Source organism: Vanessa tameamea, chromosome 15, assembly GCF_037043105.1.
Source record: "Vanessa tameamea isolate UH-Manoa-2023 chromosome 15, ilVanTame1 primary haplotype, whole genome shotgun sequence".
Lineage (NCBI taxonomy): Eukaryota > Metazoa > Arthropoda > Insecta > Lepidoptera > Nymphalidae > Vanessa > Vanessa tameamea.
In genome coordinates, this window is record NC_087323.1 from 8,137,645 (window position 1) to 8,151,251 (window position 13,607).

At 32.9% G+C, this 13,607-nt stretch overlaps 2 protein-coding genes across 2 annotated transcripts; one reads left to right on the forward strand and one right to left on the reverse strand.

The window, feature by feature from the left end:
* Nucleotides 1–10: 10 nt before the first annotated feature.
* LOC113399641 (uncharacterized) lies at nucleotides 11–5,825 on the forward strand. Its single transcript, XM_064217204.1, has 15 exons — nucleotides 11–368; nucleotides 983–1,087; nucleotides 1,172–1,302; nucleotides 1,781–2,048; nucleotides 2,389–2,418; nucleotides 2,662–2,733; nucleotides 3,260–3,283; nucleotides 3,371–3,406; nucleotides 4,121–4,177; nucleotides 4,764–4,802; nucleotides 4,887–4,925; nucleotides 5,020–5,217; nucleotides 5,349–5,408; nucleotides 5,558–5,663; nucleotides 5,760–5,825. Exons 1-14 carry the CDS (start codon nucleotides 156–158, stop codon nucleotides 5,609–5,611), a joined length of 1,326 nt encoding a protein of 441 aa, XP_064073274.1. The 5' UTR covers nucleotides 11–155; the 3' UTR covers nucleotides 5,612–5,663; nucleotides 5,760–5,825.
* Nucleotides 5,826–7,412: 1,587 nt separating this feature from the next.
* Nucleotides 7,413–11,273, reverse strand: LOC113399640 (uncharacterized). The gene is made up of 6 exons (XM_026638818.2): nucleotides 11,061–11,273; nucleotides 10,482–10,661; nucleotides 10,012–10,143; nucleotides 9,315–9,497; nucleotides 8,539–8,681; nucleotides 7,413–7,683 (listed from the first exon to the last, which is right to left on the reverse strand). Exons 1-6 carry the CDS (start codon nucleotides 11,235–11,237, stop codon nucleotides 7,413–7,415), a joined length of 1,086 nt encoding a protein of 361 aa, XP_026494603.2. The 5' UTR covers nucleotides 11,238–11,273.
* Nucleotides 11,274–13,607: the final 2,334 nt, after the last annotated feature.

Below are 13,607 nucleotides of genomic sequence, written 5' to 3' on the forward strand. Positions count from 1 at the left end.
AAACAAAACAATGACTGTTTGGCGATAAATTCAAATTCATATTAAAAATTTCAAGAGCTATGGCGTAGAAAATCAAAATCAATCAAAATCTTCGATCAATTGCCAATAGCATGGCGAACTAAAAATTTAATCAGTTATAATAAAAATCATACACGATGCTTCTCTTGAACGAGTATAATAGACAATACGACAACATAAACCATATATCCCCGATGAAACTGGCAAGGAGTGCATCAGACCAGAATGTATTCTTCGCTTACGTATGCCTGATCAATGAAGTAAAACCATCATTAAGTGGAAATAATAATGATAAGAATTCAATGGACCGAGGACAAGGGAGATCGTTACATGTTATGAACTCTGACGAAGTTAGTATATTATATTCCAATGGCAGGAGGATTACGTTTACATATTCCGTGCCATATACCATTTGCTCTGCTATACCGTAATAGCGCATAAGCTACAAACAGTTCTTGATTAATAAATATACTTAATACTATCTAATTTAAATTTACTTCCAAAGTTCCGATAACAACTTCGTCGTCATACAAAACGCAATTTCACGAATCCATAATTAATAACATAGATTAATTTAGATCTCGGCCAATGATGTTAGTTAAAGTCAAGGTCAAAGTTGCTTATTTCTTTTTGCTCCTCCTGCCATTGAAATCAACTACAGTACAGTTTATTTTACATCATCACCACGATTGTTTTATATAATAATTGACTTGGCTTTGCTTTGTTCTCCTTAGATATCACATGAATAGATTTTGGCAAACTTTTACAGCCAAGTATCTTGGGCAAACCTACCTTGAAAATGTTTTTACTATTTTTTCACCAGTGCATGTAAGGTGTAATATGATGGCTCTATTCTTCTCTAGTTGAAGAACACTCTAAAGGGATAGTTAGTGTTGGGAATTTATGATACATTAGCAAGGGAACTAAGATTTCAACTTATTGTTGTTGTTTCTTCTCTTCTCAGATTGTTCAAGATCATTCAATAAAAGTAGAGAGAACAAAAGCCCTCTATGAACTCGTTGAAACACACAAAACTATCTCTGAACTCGAAATAGAGCGAAAAATTGACGTGAGTAAAATGATTAATCTATTTAAAATATGTTAATAAAATCAATTTGTATTAGAAATATGGAATTTTTAATAATTATTTTAGGCAAGTTTTTGTGAGGATGACAGTGATCTTTCTGATAGTGAAGAATATAATCAATACATAAACCCAAAAAAACTAAAATTGACAAAAATGAAATGGTTGTCTGAAGGAAGAGAAGGCTCTATAGATTCCAGGTAAAATATAATATAACTGGTAGATTCTTGTTATTTATTTTTCGGTGTTCAGAATCGCTGTCCTTCCAGAAAATTGAATGCCTTAACAGGCGCTATCATAAGACGTAAACGAAGAGGATTTCAACATCGTTTAAACTAAAATAGGTAAGAAATATTTGTAAAAGGATTCAAGATACTATTATTTTATATTGTTTTATTTGATTTCTTAATGTAGTTAAAAATATATTATTTTTAAATGTTTAAAAAGTAATCCTCTCATTCTCATTTAAACCTTTATTATTACTTCCTTTGAATGTTAAATTATTGTTTTATACGAAGTTAATACTCCATGAAAATTATGAGAAACATACAGAAAACTTATATTTGTATATCATTTTAATTGACTATTAAAGGCCCTACTGCGGTATTTTACTTTATAAATAATATAAACACAAGTACTTGGATTTAAAAAATTATCAAGATTGTAATTTTGTTTCAGTTCACAATCTTTGACAACAAGTAATTCATCTAACTCAACTTGTAGCCGGGAGTCGGATGACGGAATAAATCATCGTCAGAGTTTCGGAGAAAAGTGTTTATCAACAATTCTCAAATTAGACCGAGAACACAATATGTTCGGCCTATCGAATATAACGATAGTTGGAAAGAAGACATCTAAAAAAATACGCAAGGAAGACGTTAAACCGGCGTTTCCTCAGACAGCTATAATACAAATATGTTGCGCAAAGGGCTGCTGTAAGAACAAGGCTCGTATTTGAATTTAACTAATATATCAGCCCCCTTCAAGTAATGTTTACTATTTTTATAGAATTTCCAATACACAAAACATTAAAGAATAAGAAATAAGTAATTATACTGATTCAGACGAGCCGAAAGTACCTAATGATATTATTTTTTATACTCGAGTTTTTATTATTTTAGTAAACATTAAATAAATATAAAAGAAGCAACGTGTTCAGACATTGACTGATTTTTAAACGAGTTCAGTTTCATTACTCGTTGCTTCTTTTATATTTGTTTAAAGTTTACTAAAATAATAAAAACTATATATATATACATAATTACTTTGAAAATATTTGTTTACAGAGTAATACTGATCTACCCGCTTCTTTAAAGGTAAGCTATATTCAATAAAAATACCCTACAAACGTGTCACAAAACTTGTCCAAGTCTCTTCCGTGTGTTTCCCCCAAATTACCTCCCTGAAATTATTCCTGACTGTTTGATAATTTGGGTGGCATAATTAATTCCGAGAACTGAGCCAATATATAATTCTATATTTTCTTATAAAAGTTACATTTATATTTTAAAACTTTTGACACTAGTATGATATAATTTTAAGACAAAAACATATTCCAGTGTGGCGGATGTCGCAGTTGCTGTTTCGACCCATATTGCCCAATTTGTGTTGGGCCTTGCGACCCGCCTTGTGTATGTATTGATATAATAAGTCAAAATTAATCATTAATGAACAATCCATTCCATCAAATTAGTAATAATAAAAGTAATGCATTCAAATATATGCTATTTCATTAACTGAAGAGTTATTTTGGAAAAACAAACTCGAAACTTATTGAGGAACACAATCATGAAGTCTCATAACGGTAATGAAATACTAATGCGACATCGAGTTCAATAATTATAACTTTTAAAAGATATACGTATCAAATAGTGTAATCGTATCACCATAAGTTGGTTTTTGACATTTCACGAATGAGATACGAAGTGAACTCTTACAGAATAGTTCCTACTGATGATTCGGTTTCACTTGGGAAATTTATCGAGGAGTACTTCGTAATGTATCGCAAAGATTGCGATACCCATTATCATATACCGACGTGATTTCTGAGAATTATCTAATTGGATTAATTAATAATAATATGAATGAATCATATGATTAATTTGGGAATAAGATATTCCATTAATATGAGGAAATAACAGTTGTTTTCATTTGCAGGTTGATCCTCCCTGCCCGTCACTTGTAAGATAATCTTATGATATTAAAACTAAAATGGTTGTAAGCAAATCTCTCTATGTAAATTTGTAATTAAAAAAAAATACTTTTCAGTGCAGTCAATGTCCTAGAGGAAAATGCAGTTGTAAGGTAACCGTACTTGTTTTAAACAAAACAATATTTAATACAAATTAAGAATTAGTTATCTCCCGCGGCATCTAGCGTTTTACCGGTTGGTCGTCAGGTGCTAGGCAAAAAAATATGCACTTCCTTGGGATTCAAGTTTGCTACTGGCCATATTTCAACAAATTCGGTCCAATAATTCATCCGCCTAAGACGGACACGGAGTTGCTTACGCTTTATTATGTGAAAAATGTATACCTCATATATTTTGATATTTATACATATATACTGTATAGTATTTTTTTTAAATGTTCAATTTAATTATTTTATATATTCTTAACATGGATATTAGTAACTTAACTATTATCTCGAGAACTAAGATGTTTTAAACCCTTTTGCCTGTAGTTACACTGACTCACAACAAATACTAGTAAGAGTAAATTATAATTTGTCAAATAATATTCAATAGGCTGCTCTATTGCTGTTCCAGTTTGTGTGCCAGTTTCATTACAGGCACGAGGATCATAACATTTGCAGCACTCTGACAAATAAAAAGTGCACATTTCTTATGAGCGAGTCTCTATGTCCAAAAGTGTTTATTTATTATCAGGAGACATATTGCGAGTCTGTCTTCCTATAATAATAATTAATAACTTACCAAAATTATATTCTAATCGTGAGTTGTATAAAAAATTAAAGGCATGTATGTTACACTTTCATGCCTACTTTCTTACTTTTCAGTCACTATGTCATACTTCCAAGTGTAGGCTCGATTGCAACAACTGTTATGGCTTGAAGGTAAGTATTCTAAAAATATCCATATTTATAATACACCACTACATCCTTGCAGACGTTGCTGTAGCTGTTTATGTATCAATGTGGAAACTTTCACTGTACTCTGTTAAAGGCGGTCGACGTCTATTAATTTTAAGCAGAGAATCATAACATACATTTATATTTACGCATATATAAATTGATTATTACTTACAAATCTCTTTTTTCCTAATAAAACCTCATTCATGGGACGTTCATGTGTCTATTGACATTGAGATACTTCGTAAATAATAATTAGGTAATTGTACTTTCGGTGGTATATCTGTAATTGTTGACATGTCCTTCTTATACACGATGTTCTTACGGGAGGCTAGCGCCTCGTTGGTATAGTGGTAAATTCACACGCTGGAGGCTTACTCTAAGGGGAGCATTGGCGACAAGATTGCTTGCAGAAAGATGTCTCGTCCCACCTCGCAGATCAGCCTTCCACTTGAAGCACGCCTCCAGCGTGTACAATTACCATTAGACGAACGAGACAGTTACCTTATGAATAACATTATCTTCGTTCATTTGTTTCTCCTATTTTTATTGATTTTATTCTGAATTTCAGGTATCATTTAAAAGGAAACCTAAGTTCGAGCCATCCCCTGTAAGTTATTATTGTCACATTGAATAAGATAAATTATTAAATAGTTCTAACTATTAATATATCTATATTTTTTTATTATTTTAGCTGGAGCTAACGCCTCGATCTAGTTGCATTTTGCAAAAGGTAATTACTTTACACCTATTGTAAATATGTGTTATATGAATAGTTAAGTAAACCACATACTTAGATCACAAAAACTATTTTGTTAAATTTTCAGCCTATGGCCGCTAGGTCTTGTCACCATTTCCCCCAATGTCTTCCCCCCTCTTCCTGCTTTCCTTACCTGATGCCGTGCTACTGGCCAGCACGAGCTGGAGCCCCTTGTAACCACCCATCGCGATGTTTCCATAACCCACCATGTAGAGCGCCAAGGAAGAGAAAGTATCCAATTCCGCCCGAAGAACAATGTCCTTCTGTAAGATTTTTCTTCTATCTTACTTAATAAGAAATAATTGTGAACAATTGTATCAATATCAATAAAACTGTATTGAACCTGTTCATTAATTTTCCTTTTCATAATTTATTATGTTTATGATATGCTTGTAGACTGGTAAATGCAACGATGAATCGAAGAACACTAAATGTGAGAACCAATTTTGTCCTGGGGTGAGTTTAAATAATTAATCAATTTTAATTTCCTTCGAATGAAAAAAAAAAAGTTAAATATTTAACATTTAAAATAGAACAATTTTTTATATTTTTAAGTATAGAATTTTATAATTTTGACAATTATTATAATAAATTTGTGTTTCTAGAATAATCCATCCATGAAAACGGCAATTGAGAGTAGATTTGGTGGGAAAAACTGAAAATATAATGGATAAAACGCCAAAAGACCAGCACCCTTGTTCGTGTTTGGGGGTACGTATCCAGGTTGTATACAATATACATATTTTCGTACGTTATTAAAATATACTATATATTGTTCTACAATATACTGATATATATTTGTTTCAGACAGTTGAAATAGTTTCCTTGAAAACTATTTATGGTAATACGAAGACAAACAAACAGTTACCCAAGGTTTATTCATTTTGCAATTCTTAAATTTATCATTTATAAATATTAAAATGAATATTTATTTCTCTTGGTCGCGCGATAAGTTTAGAACGACTGTTCCAATTTTATTCATCTTCTTTTTAAGTTTTTCTAGAACTTTGTAGAATATAGTATAACTTGAGAACGTTTAAACCATATTAGCAGTTTACACGGGTTTTCTAATAGGGACGGTGAGCCAATAAAAATGTGTAGAATTGTCGTGCGAAGCTGGGGCGAGTAGCTAGTATATCCATATTAATAAAAACAGATATTCCAAAGCTAGGGAAAGGTTTGTTCTGATAATTTAGTTTTTGCAAAGCTTTTTCAATTGTGGAAGCAAATGTGGCAGAACTTCATCAGACATTTTGTGTTAATGTATCACTGGCGTGAAAGAGATAGATATATATTTAGTACATGTTTCGTTTTTATCGTTTATGATCCACGTTTAATTTTATATATTGTACCAACTCATAAGAAAACTAATAACTCCAAAAATTATTCACCACAGAAAAAATATAAAATTTCACAATGCGAATGTGACTCACCTACTTGTTCCAACTGTTTCGTAAGAAAGCCTAAGGTATAACAACGAATACTTTGAACAAACAAAGCTCACTTCATAATAATAAGATCAAATAATACAATTTCAGATAAAAACTTCTAAATCGAGTCAAACTTTACATTTAAATTAAAGACGTGCACGATGTGTGTTAAATTTTTAACGGCAGACATTGAGATAACTTGTATCAAGAGATGCGTGAGGTAAATATTGATCAGTACTATTTATACTATTGATACAGTATGCTCTTAGTATACCGATAGTGTCGCACTAAAATAAAAAGAACTGAAACACACAAGCCAACCTTATTATCTTTGTGTGCGTGACAGCTACGCTTGAGAATCGCCAAACATCATACTAGTCATCTAGGTCATCTAAAAAGAGTAGTTAATTTATGGAATGGAAATTTGCACCAAAGCTGTTTTTTTTTAAAGTACGTTTTAATTACAGGTAACTTCAACTGCAAACAAATTTTCTTGACATTGATTGTTTTTTTTCTAAATAAATAGCCACAGCCACAAGTCGTTTTTATTACAATTATTACAACCCTTACATATGTACAAAACTCGCGACTCTGTACAAATTTATTTTTTTCATTGATATCATACTTGTCTAATGTAATTTATCCCTTTAGACTTACTCACTCACGAAAGCGCGCCATCAACTTTTTTTATATACAAAAAACTTAACAAATACAATTTAATTCGTAATTTTTTGCCATGTTAGTCTTCTGACGCACGTTAAAACATATTGTATGCACAAGCGTACTCGTATAGACGATAATAAATAATTTGACGTGGAGGGGATTTATTTCTACCTTTATTAAATTTCATTAGAATTGGTTAAGTTTTCACTGTTAAGGTAACAAACAGACTTCACTTCATGCTTATAATATTAAACTGGTTTGAAAAGAAAATACATCATTGAAAGTCTTAATAATAGACACAATCATTATCTAATGATTTATTAATTTGATCATATAAAAAAATACAAAATAAAATTATATAAATATTTTACGGTACAAAATCTCTGGATACGACAAATTTCTTAACACATGGCTTATGTGGTTTTCTATAGTGCTTATATTGGTCGATAACGGTATAAGGCGGGGTGCCTTGGGCAATATGGCAATAATCACTGCAATACATGAAAGGAGCCATATTCGTTTGATAAGGGTTAGGGGGGAAAGGTGCCAAGTCAAACATCTCTCCATGGCCCCAAGAAGCGAGAGAAGAAGAAGCAAATGGTAGTTTGTATTTCTTCTTCATTTCCGATACAAAAACTCTGTGGATGAAAAATATAAAAGCAAAATTATTATGAGAACATGCTATTAATCTTATGCCAATAAATATTATTATATTTCGAAGAGACAAATTTCGAGTTTCATATCTAGCAATAATAGAACAAAATAAACATAAATTAACACGTTACATGCCCTGTATAAACGCATATAACCTATTTAATATTCCTACATTTCTATCAAACTTAGGACATAACGCAGCTGTTCCGAGGCTCTGTAGACAATATAACACACTTTCTAGAAATAATAATGACCTCGATATTCATCTTTACAGCTTGTCCAAATTCAGTTTCTCACTAAACTTTTAACCTAATACATAAAAAAGCTTATTCTTAATATTAAGTTTCTAATTTGTATTTAGACATTTTTTGCTTAATAGTGTATGGTGGTCTCCTATAATTGAAGGAGCACACAACTTGTTACCCTTATATTTTTTAATTTTAAGAATATGTATTTAGTGTGGAGACTCTTGTATGTTTTGTTGAAGACTCATCTATTAAATAAATAAATATGTTTTAGTTAGGCAAACTTAACAGATGATAAATGGTCACCGTCACACATAGACATTACTACATCGCACATAGACTAAGAAATATTAACCATCCCTCACATCTTCAATGCACCAGGAACCTTCGGGACTAAGATGTTATATACCTTGTGCATATAGTTACACAGGCTCACTCACCCTCCGACGTTACTAAGTATTGCTGCTTAGCGGTAAATATTGCGGTGAGTCGTTGGTACCCAGATGTACTTGCTCAAAGTACTACCACCAAGTTAATGCCTGCCTTCTATATTTTTAAAAACGAAATGCGTAATAATAAAATCAATTAGAATACCCGTTAATATTATTGACAGGATTATGACAAGCTGCCACTTCTTTATACTCCTTCTTCACGTGAATTCTATCATAAACATTTCTGTGTACCTTAGCGGTTAACGGCATCCATATTTCCTTATGTCTAGGACCAAAACCTCGTACCTTCAATACAATAAACAATCGAAATACTAGTATGTGTATTATTATCCCACTAAGCATTTAGCCTTGATTATGTATTAATAAACTTTAAATATATTTCTGTGTCATGATGATAGAAGGGCCAATATGAACCCTTACTTAGGATAATTGAAACAATGAACAGATTATGGTTGTTTTATTATTATGTTGTAATATTATTTGGTAGTAGTTTTAAATGATTTGGTAAATGGCAAAATATGGCTTACATTTCACTCAAAGAGTGAAATGTAAGCCATATTAGCGCCAAGCTAGGCATTGAATATCATAAAGTCATCAGATATGGAGCCTTCTAACAAATAGCCTTTCATCAAATATAGTAACATTATATTTTAAGAGAAGGCCCATCGATTAGGAATGTTAATCTTAACCAATGACTGCGGTTTCCTGAAAGGAATACATCTTGAGGAAACTTGCAAGTTCATCCACCTGGTACTAATGCGAGACGCATTTTAAGAAGGTGGTGGTACAAACTTAAAACATCCTCAAAAGGACAGGAAGCTATATCCAATAAGTTAAACAACATTTATAGGCGGTTACCTATATATATATATAAATATAAAATAGAACTTGAATCGTATCTTCAACAATGCAAAATACCTTTGGTACATTAAATTCTGAATAAAATGTGATCTGATCTTTAGCAGCGATTCCGTATTGTTCGTCCGCAGTAAAAGGTCTGTTACAAGCTCTGTAACTTGTCACATAGGGATCAAGTAGTCTGCGGAATCCACCATCACTATCTGATATTACAGGAACTTCATTTCGACCAGATGCAACTACCTAAAAATAAAACAATTCGTTTTAATCTCTTTAACTTTGTTGGTGAAACTATTTACATCTTGTATATTATATTCGTTATTTTAACACAGTAGTATGATCCTATAAGACATCGTATCTCACTCATGAAATTTGGTCAACTGACTGACGGTGATACATGCCATTTTGATATGTGTATACTATACATTTTATAATTATTATAGTCAATGACACATATCACATTCTGTAATTTCACGCTCGTGTTATGTGATGAGTTTCGAGTTTCTTCTTACAGAATACCTCTATAGGTTAACGTGTAAATAATTATTACATAAATATGATTACTGAAAAGGTATGACTTCTAAATATCTCACTGTTTATTCTCGATAAATTATGATGAAAACCTTGCGAGATTTACACTAAATTTAATTTTGTGAAATGATTAATGATTTGTATGTATTCGAATTTTGATTTTATATTTTATAAATGATATACATAAATGTATGTAATGTTGTAATCAATGCATAATTGATCTTACGTCAAAAATATATTCAGGATCTGGTGACTTAACATCGATCTCTGGAGGTGCTGTGGGCGGTGCAACGATTCCCCTAAAATTGTCTTTCATTTCCGATATCATTATTGGCTGTACTATGTTCTTACTTTGTAACTGAAAACATGCAAAAGGGATCGATTGACTTCTAGTATTATTTTTTTTAGTTTTAACTATAATATAAATATTACACGCACAACACAATACAGATAAGTGTACTTAAAGTTACATAAACATCGTCACTAAAAACACAAAACGTCTATATAAAAAAATAACCTTAAAATCTGAAGAAAGTAAAACTTCCATAAAAAAGATAAATACATATTATTTTATCGTCACACACTAAACATAAGGCAAAAAGAGCCATCAGTAAAGTCGAGTCGAAAACAACACAAAAAGTTAAATGTGATGTCCAAAATGGATATCAACTCTATTTCATTTAAATGAATTATTACCTTTTTCTCGACGCCGGTCATGAAGATCACTCTGCGACAGTTGATGGCGCAATCGGATCTTTCCATCGCTTTATTCGGGTTAGGTTTCACACAATATTCACCAGTAGTAGTTTTGTATGATTCTTTTTCTACCACCATGTCTCGTCCAGTCACTCGCTCAGGCAGTGGGTCATCAATTTTCTAAACATGAATAACATTAACTCTGATATCTATGTTATTCAAAAATACCATCAAGTTATAGGTTTTTTGTCTGAACGCGTTAATCTCAGATTCCTCCGATATGAAAAATCTTTAGGCATTGGATAGCCCTTTTATTAGGAAAGGAGAATATATAACATCATAACCCATGAACGCAGAGCAATAACGCAGAATAAACCACATGGAGCAGATAAAATATATGTATATATAATTCTATAAAAATACGATTAATCTACTTTTTTTGTAAATAGCAATTTATTTTTAAATAGGTATGTATAAAAGTTATTTTGATTAAAAATATTTAAAGCAGATGCAATATTATATAGAACATATCTTGAATGCGAATGCTTCCTCTAATGAAGGCATTTTGCAAAAACTTACGCAATCCAAGCTATGCGGTATTGCTGGTATGTATCGATGTGCTATACTTGAACCCGTTCTGGTTTCATTGTTTGAGTGCCTTAAGGGAATGTTATAGTATACATTGCCCCACGTGTTAACATTCTGTATAAGTAGATCATTTAGAACGAGTGGCTTATTGGATTTTATATTAGCCATGATTAATAGATATAAATGTTTTGGTTACAAAAATAATAATGATTAAAGTTTTATGACACAAACTAATGACAAGCGATATGTTGAACTGAAATCTGTCAATATTACCCTTGAAGGTTTTATTGCAGAACTAATTCCTCAGTCATACATTATAAATAATATATTTCATATCTAATTCATATTCTTATAAAAAAAGTAAAACTCAATGTTGTTGTAATGAATCGCTATTCTCATTGGCCGTTTTTAGTAGAATAATATTATAAATGTATTTGTGTGTGGTGCATAACCACCAGTATAAATATACAAGTATGTACAGTGAACACCAGTCGAGTTTATTTGAACGTGCTAATCTTCGCGTTAGAAAGCCAACTTATTGAGAATATTCTAACGTCAGTGAAACTGTGGGATCAGATAATGTTATACATAAACATAAATACTATTAAATAGTCGTACTCGGTAGTGAAAGTCTTTATTAGTTAATAATATAGCAATATAAAAGACAAACAAATATATTTTTTAATAAAATCGCGAATTAAAAAATCTTAGATAACATTTTGACGATTGTATTTTTTCTGTTCCTGAAAGCTGGATTGTGATCCAAATCATAATTGTATTGGCTCGTTTGCCACGGCTGAAGGTACATAGGCAGTAGCACGTCGTTTTCTGACAACCATTCTAATACATAATCAGTTACAGCTTCCACGTGAGGCGACTTTTCAAAACTAGATCGAATCTTCATCTTGATATGGGATTTAATTGACTGAAAGTAAAAAAAATGGACCTCAATAATAATTTGTCTGAAATCAATAACGTCCAAGTAAATTGCTTTCAGCGATCTCGTTCTATTTACTAAAGGTATTGTAAAACCGTAATTTATCTAATAAATTATCAGGCAAATACGAATTAAATAATTTTACAGTCATCAGATTTCAATAAATGAAGCAAAATAAAATGACTATATACCTGTTTACTTGAGCTATCTCCTACAATCCTCATAGTTTCTGCCAAAGTTTCGCCCTGTTTTTGTCCCTACAAGAATGTGAAATGAAGTCAAAAAATTCGATCAGTAGATTTGATCAATACAAATATGATATAAAATAAATTACTTTAGGAAGTATTTCTTTAATCATAGCAAATAACTCGTCTGCTTGGTCATGGTATAAAAAGCAGGCCCAAGGATCTTTGAAGAATTCGTAAAAATTATCCAACTTCTTTGCCTATAAATACATCTATTATTATTATTATTCTACATAATTTAAGATATTTTATCTGATCCCATAAACATTGGTAAGAAATATTAACCATTCCGTACATAAACTAAAGTGCCATAAAAGTCTTACTGGCCACTAAGAGGTTATGTCCTTTGATACAGTGGCTCACTCACCCTTCAAACCGGAATACAACAATACTAAGTATTGCTGTGTGACGGTAGAATATCTGATAAGTGGGTGGTACCTAACTTTTTTTTATGTTATAGGAAAGTTATTACCACCGCCCATGGACATCTGCAACATCAGGGGGGTTGCAGGTGCGTTGCCGGCCTTTTAGGAAGGAGTACGCTCTTTTTTTGAAGGTTCCCTAGTCGTATCGGTTCGGGAAAACCGCCGGCGAAAGCTGGTTCCACATAGTGGTCGCGCTGTTGTGGATTTTCGGACATCTAGGTGTACATCGCGGGATTGTTGGTGGTGACTTTCCTTGGTCATCCAGAGTCGAGTTCGCCGCGAAGAGAGAGCCTAAAAGATCAGCTTTCTCCTTCGCAGTATGGGCCAATGACTCACCGTCCTTGTGCAGAGATGGAAAGGAAGGCTGACAGAAATTCCCTAAAACAGCCTTAGCGAGAGACCAGAACGCACGTGTTCCTGAAGGGAGACGCACCAGTCTCTCGCCAATTCAGCCAATGTACTCCGTCTTCGCCTTAGCAATCACGTTTATGAAGGACCTAGAGGCAGTGTTATATTCCTTTCTGAATGCGCTGGTCTTTATATCACGAGACGCCGATGCGTTAGCCCAGTCATGGTAACGTTCCCATTTTCGGCGTGAGGCCGTTTTGCAGAAACGAGCAAAACAGGGCCGAGACTTGCCACCGATGGGCACAGCAGAATATGGAATGAACAGTTCCATACCCTGAATCACCACATCGGCAACAGAGTCAGCAATAACTCCCGGATCATCCGGCGAGAAACAAACCTGCCCCCATGGGTAGGATGCAAAGAAAGACCGCATCCCATCCCAATCTGCTGACTTGTAGTGCCACACGCGGCGGCAGTCCACGAAACGAGGTCGTGAGTACCGCGCAACCGGCACTGTACTCCGAACGAGACAGTGGTCCGACGAGCCCAGAGGGGGATCGACGATAACCTGATAGCTATCCAG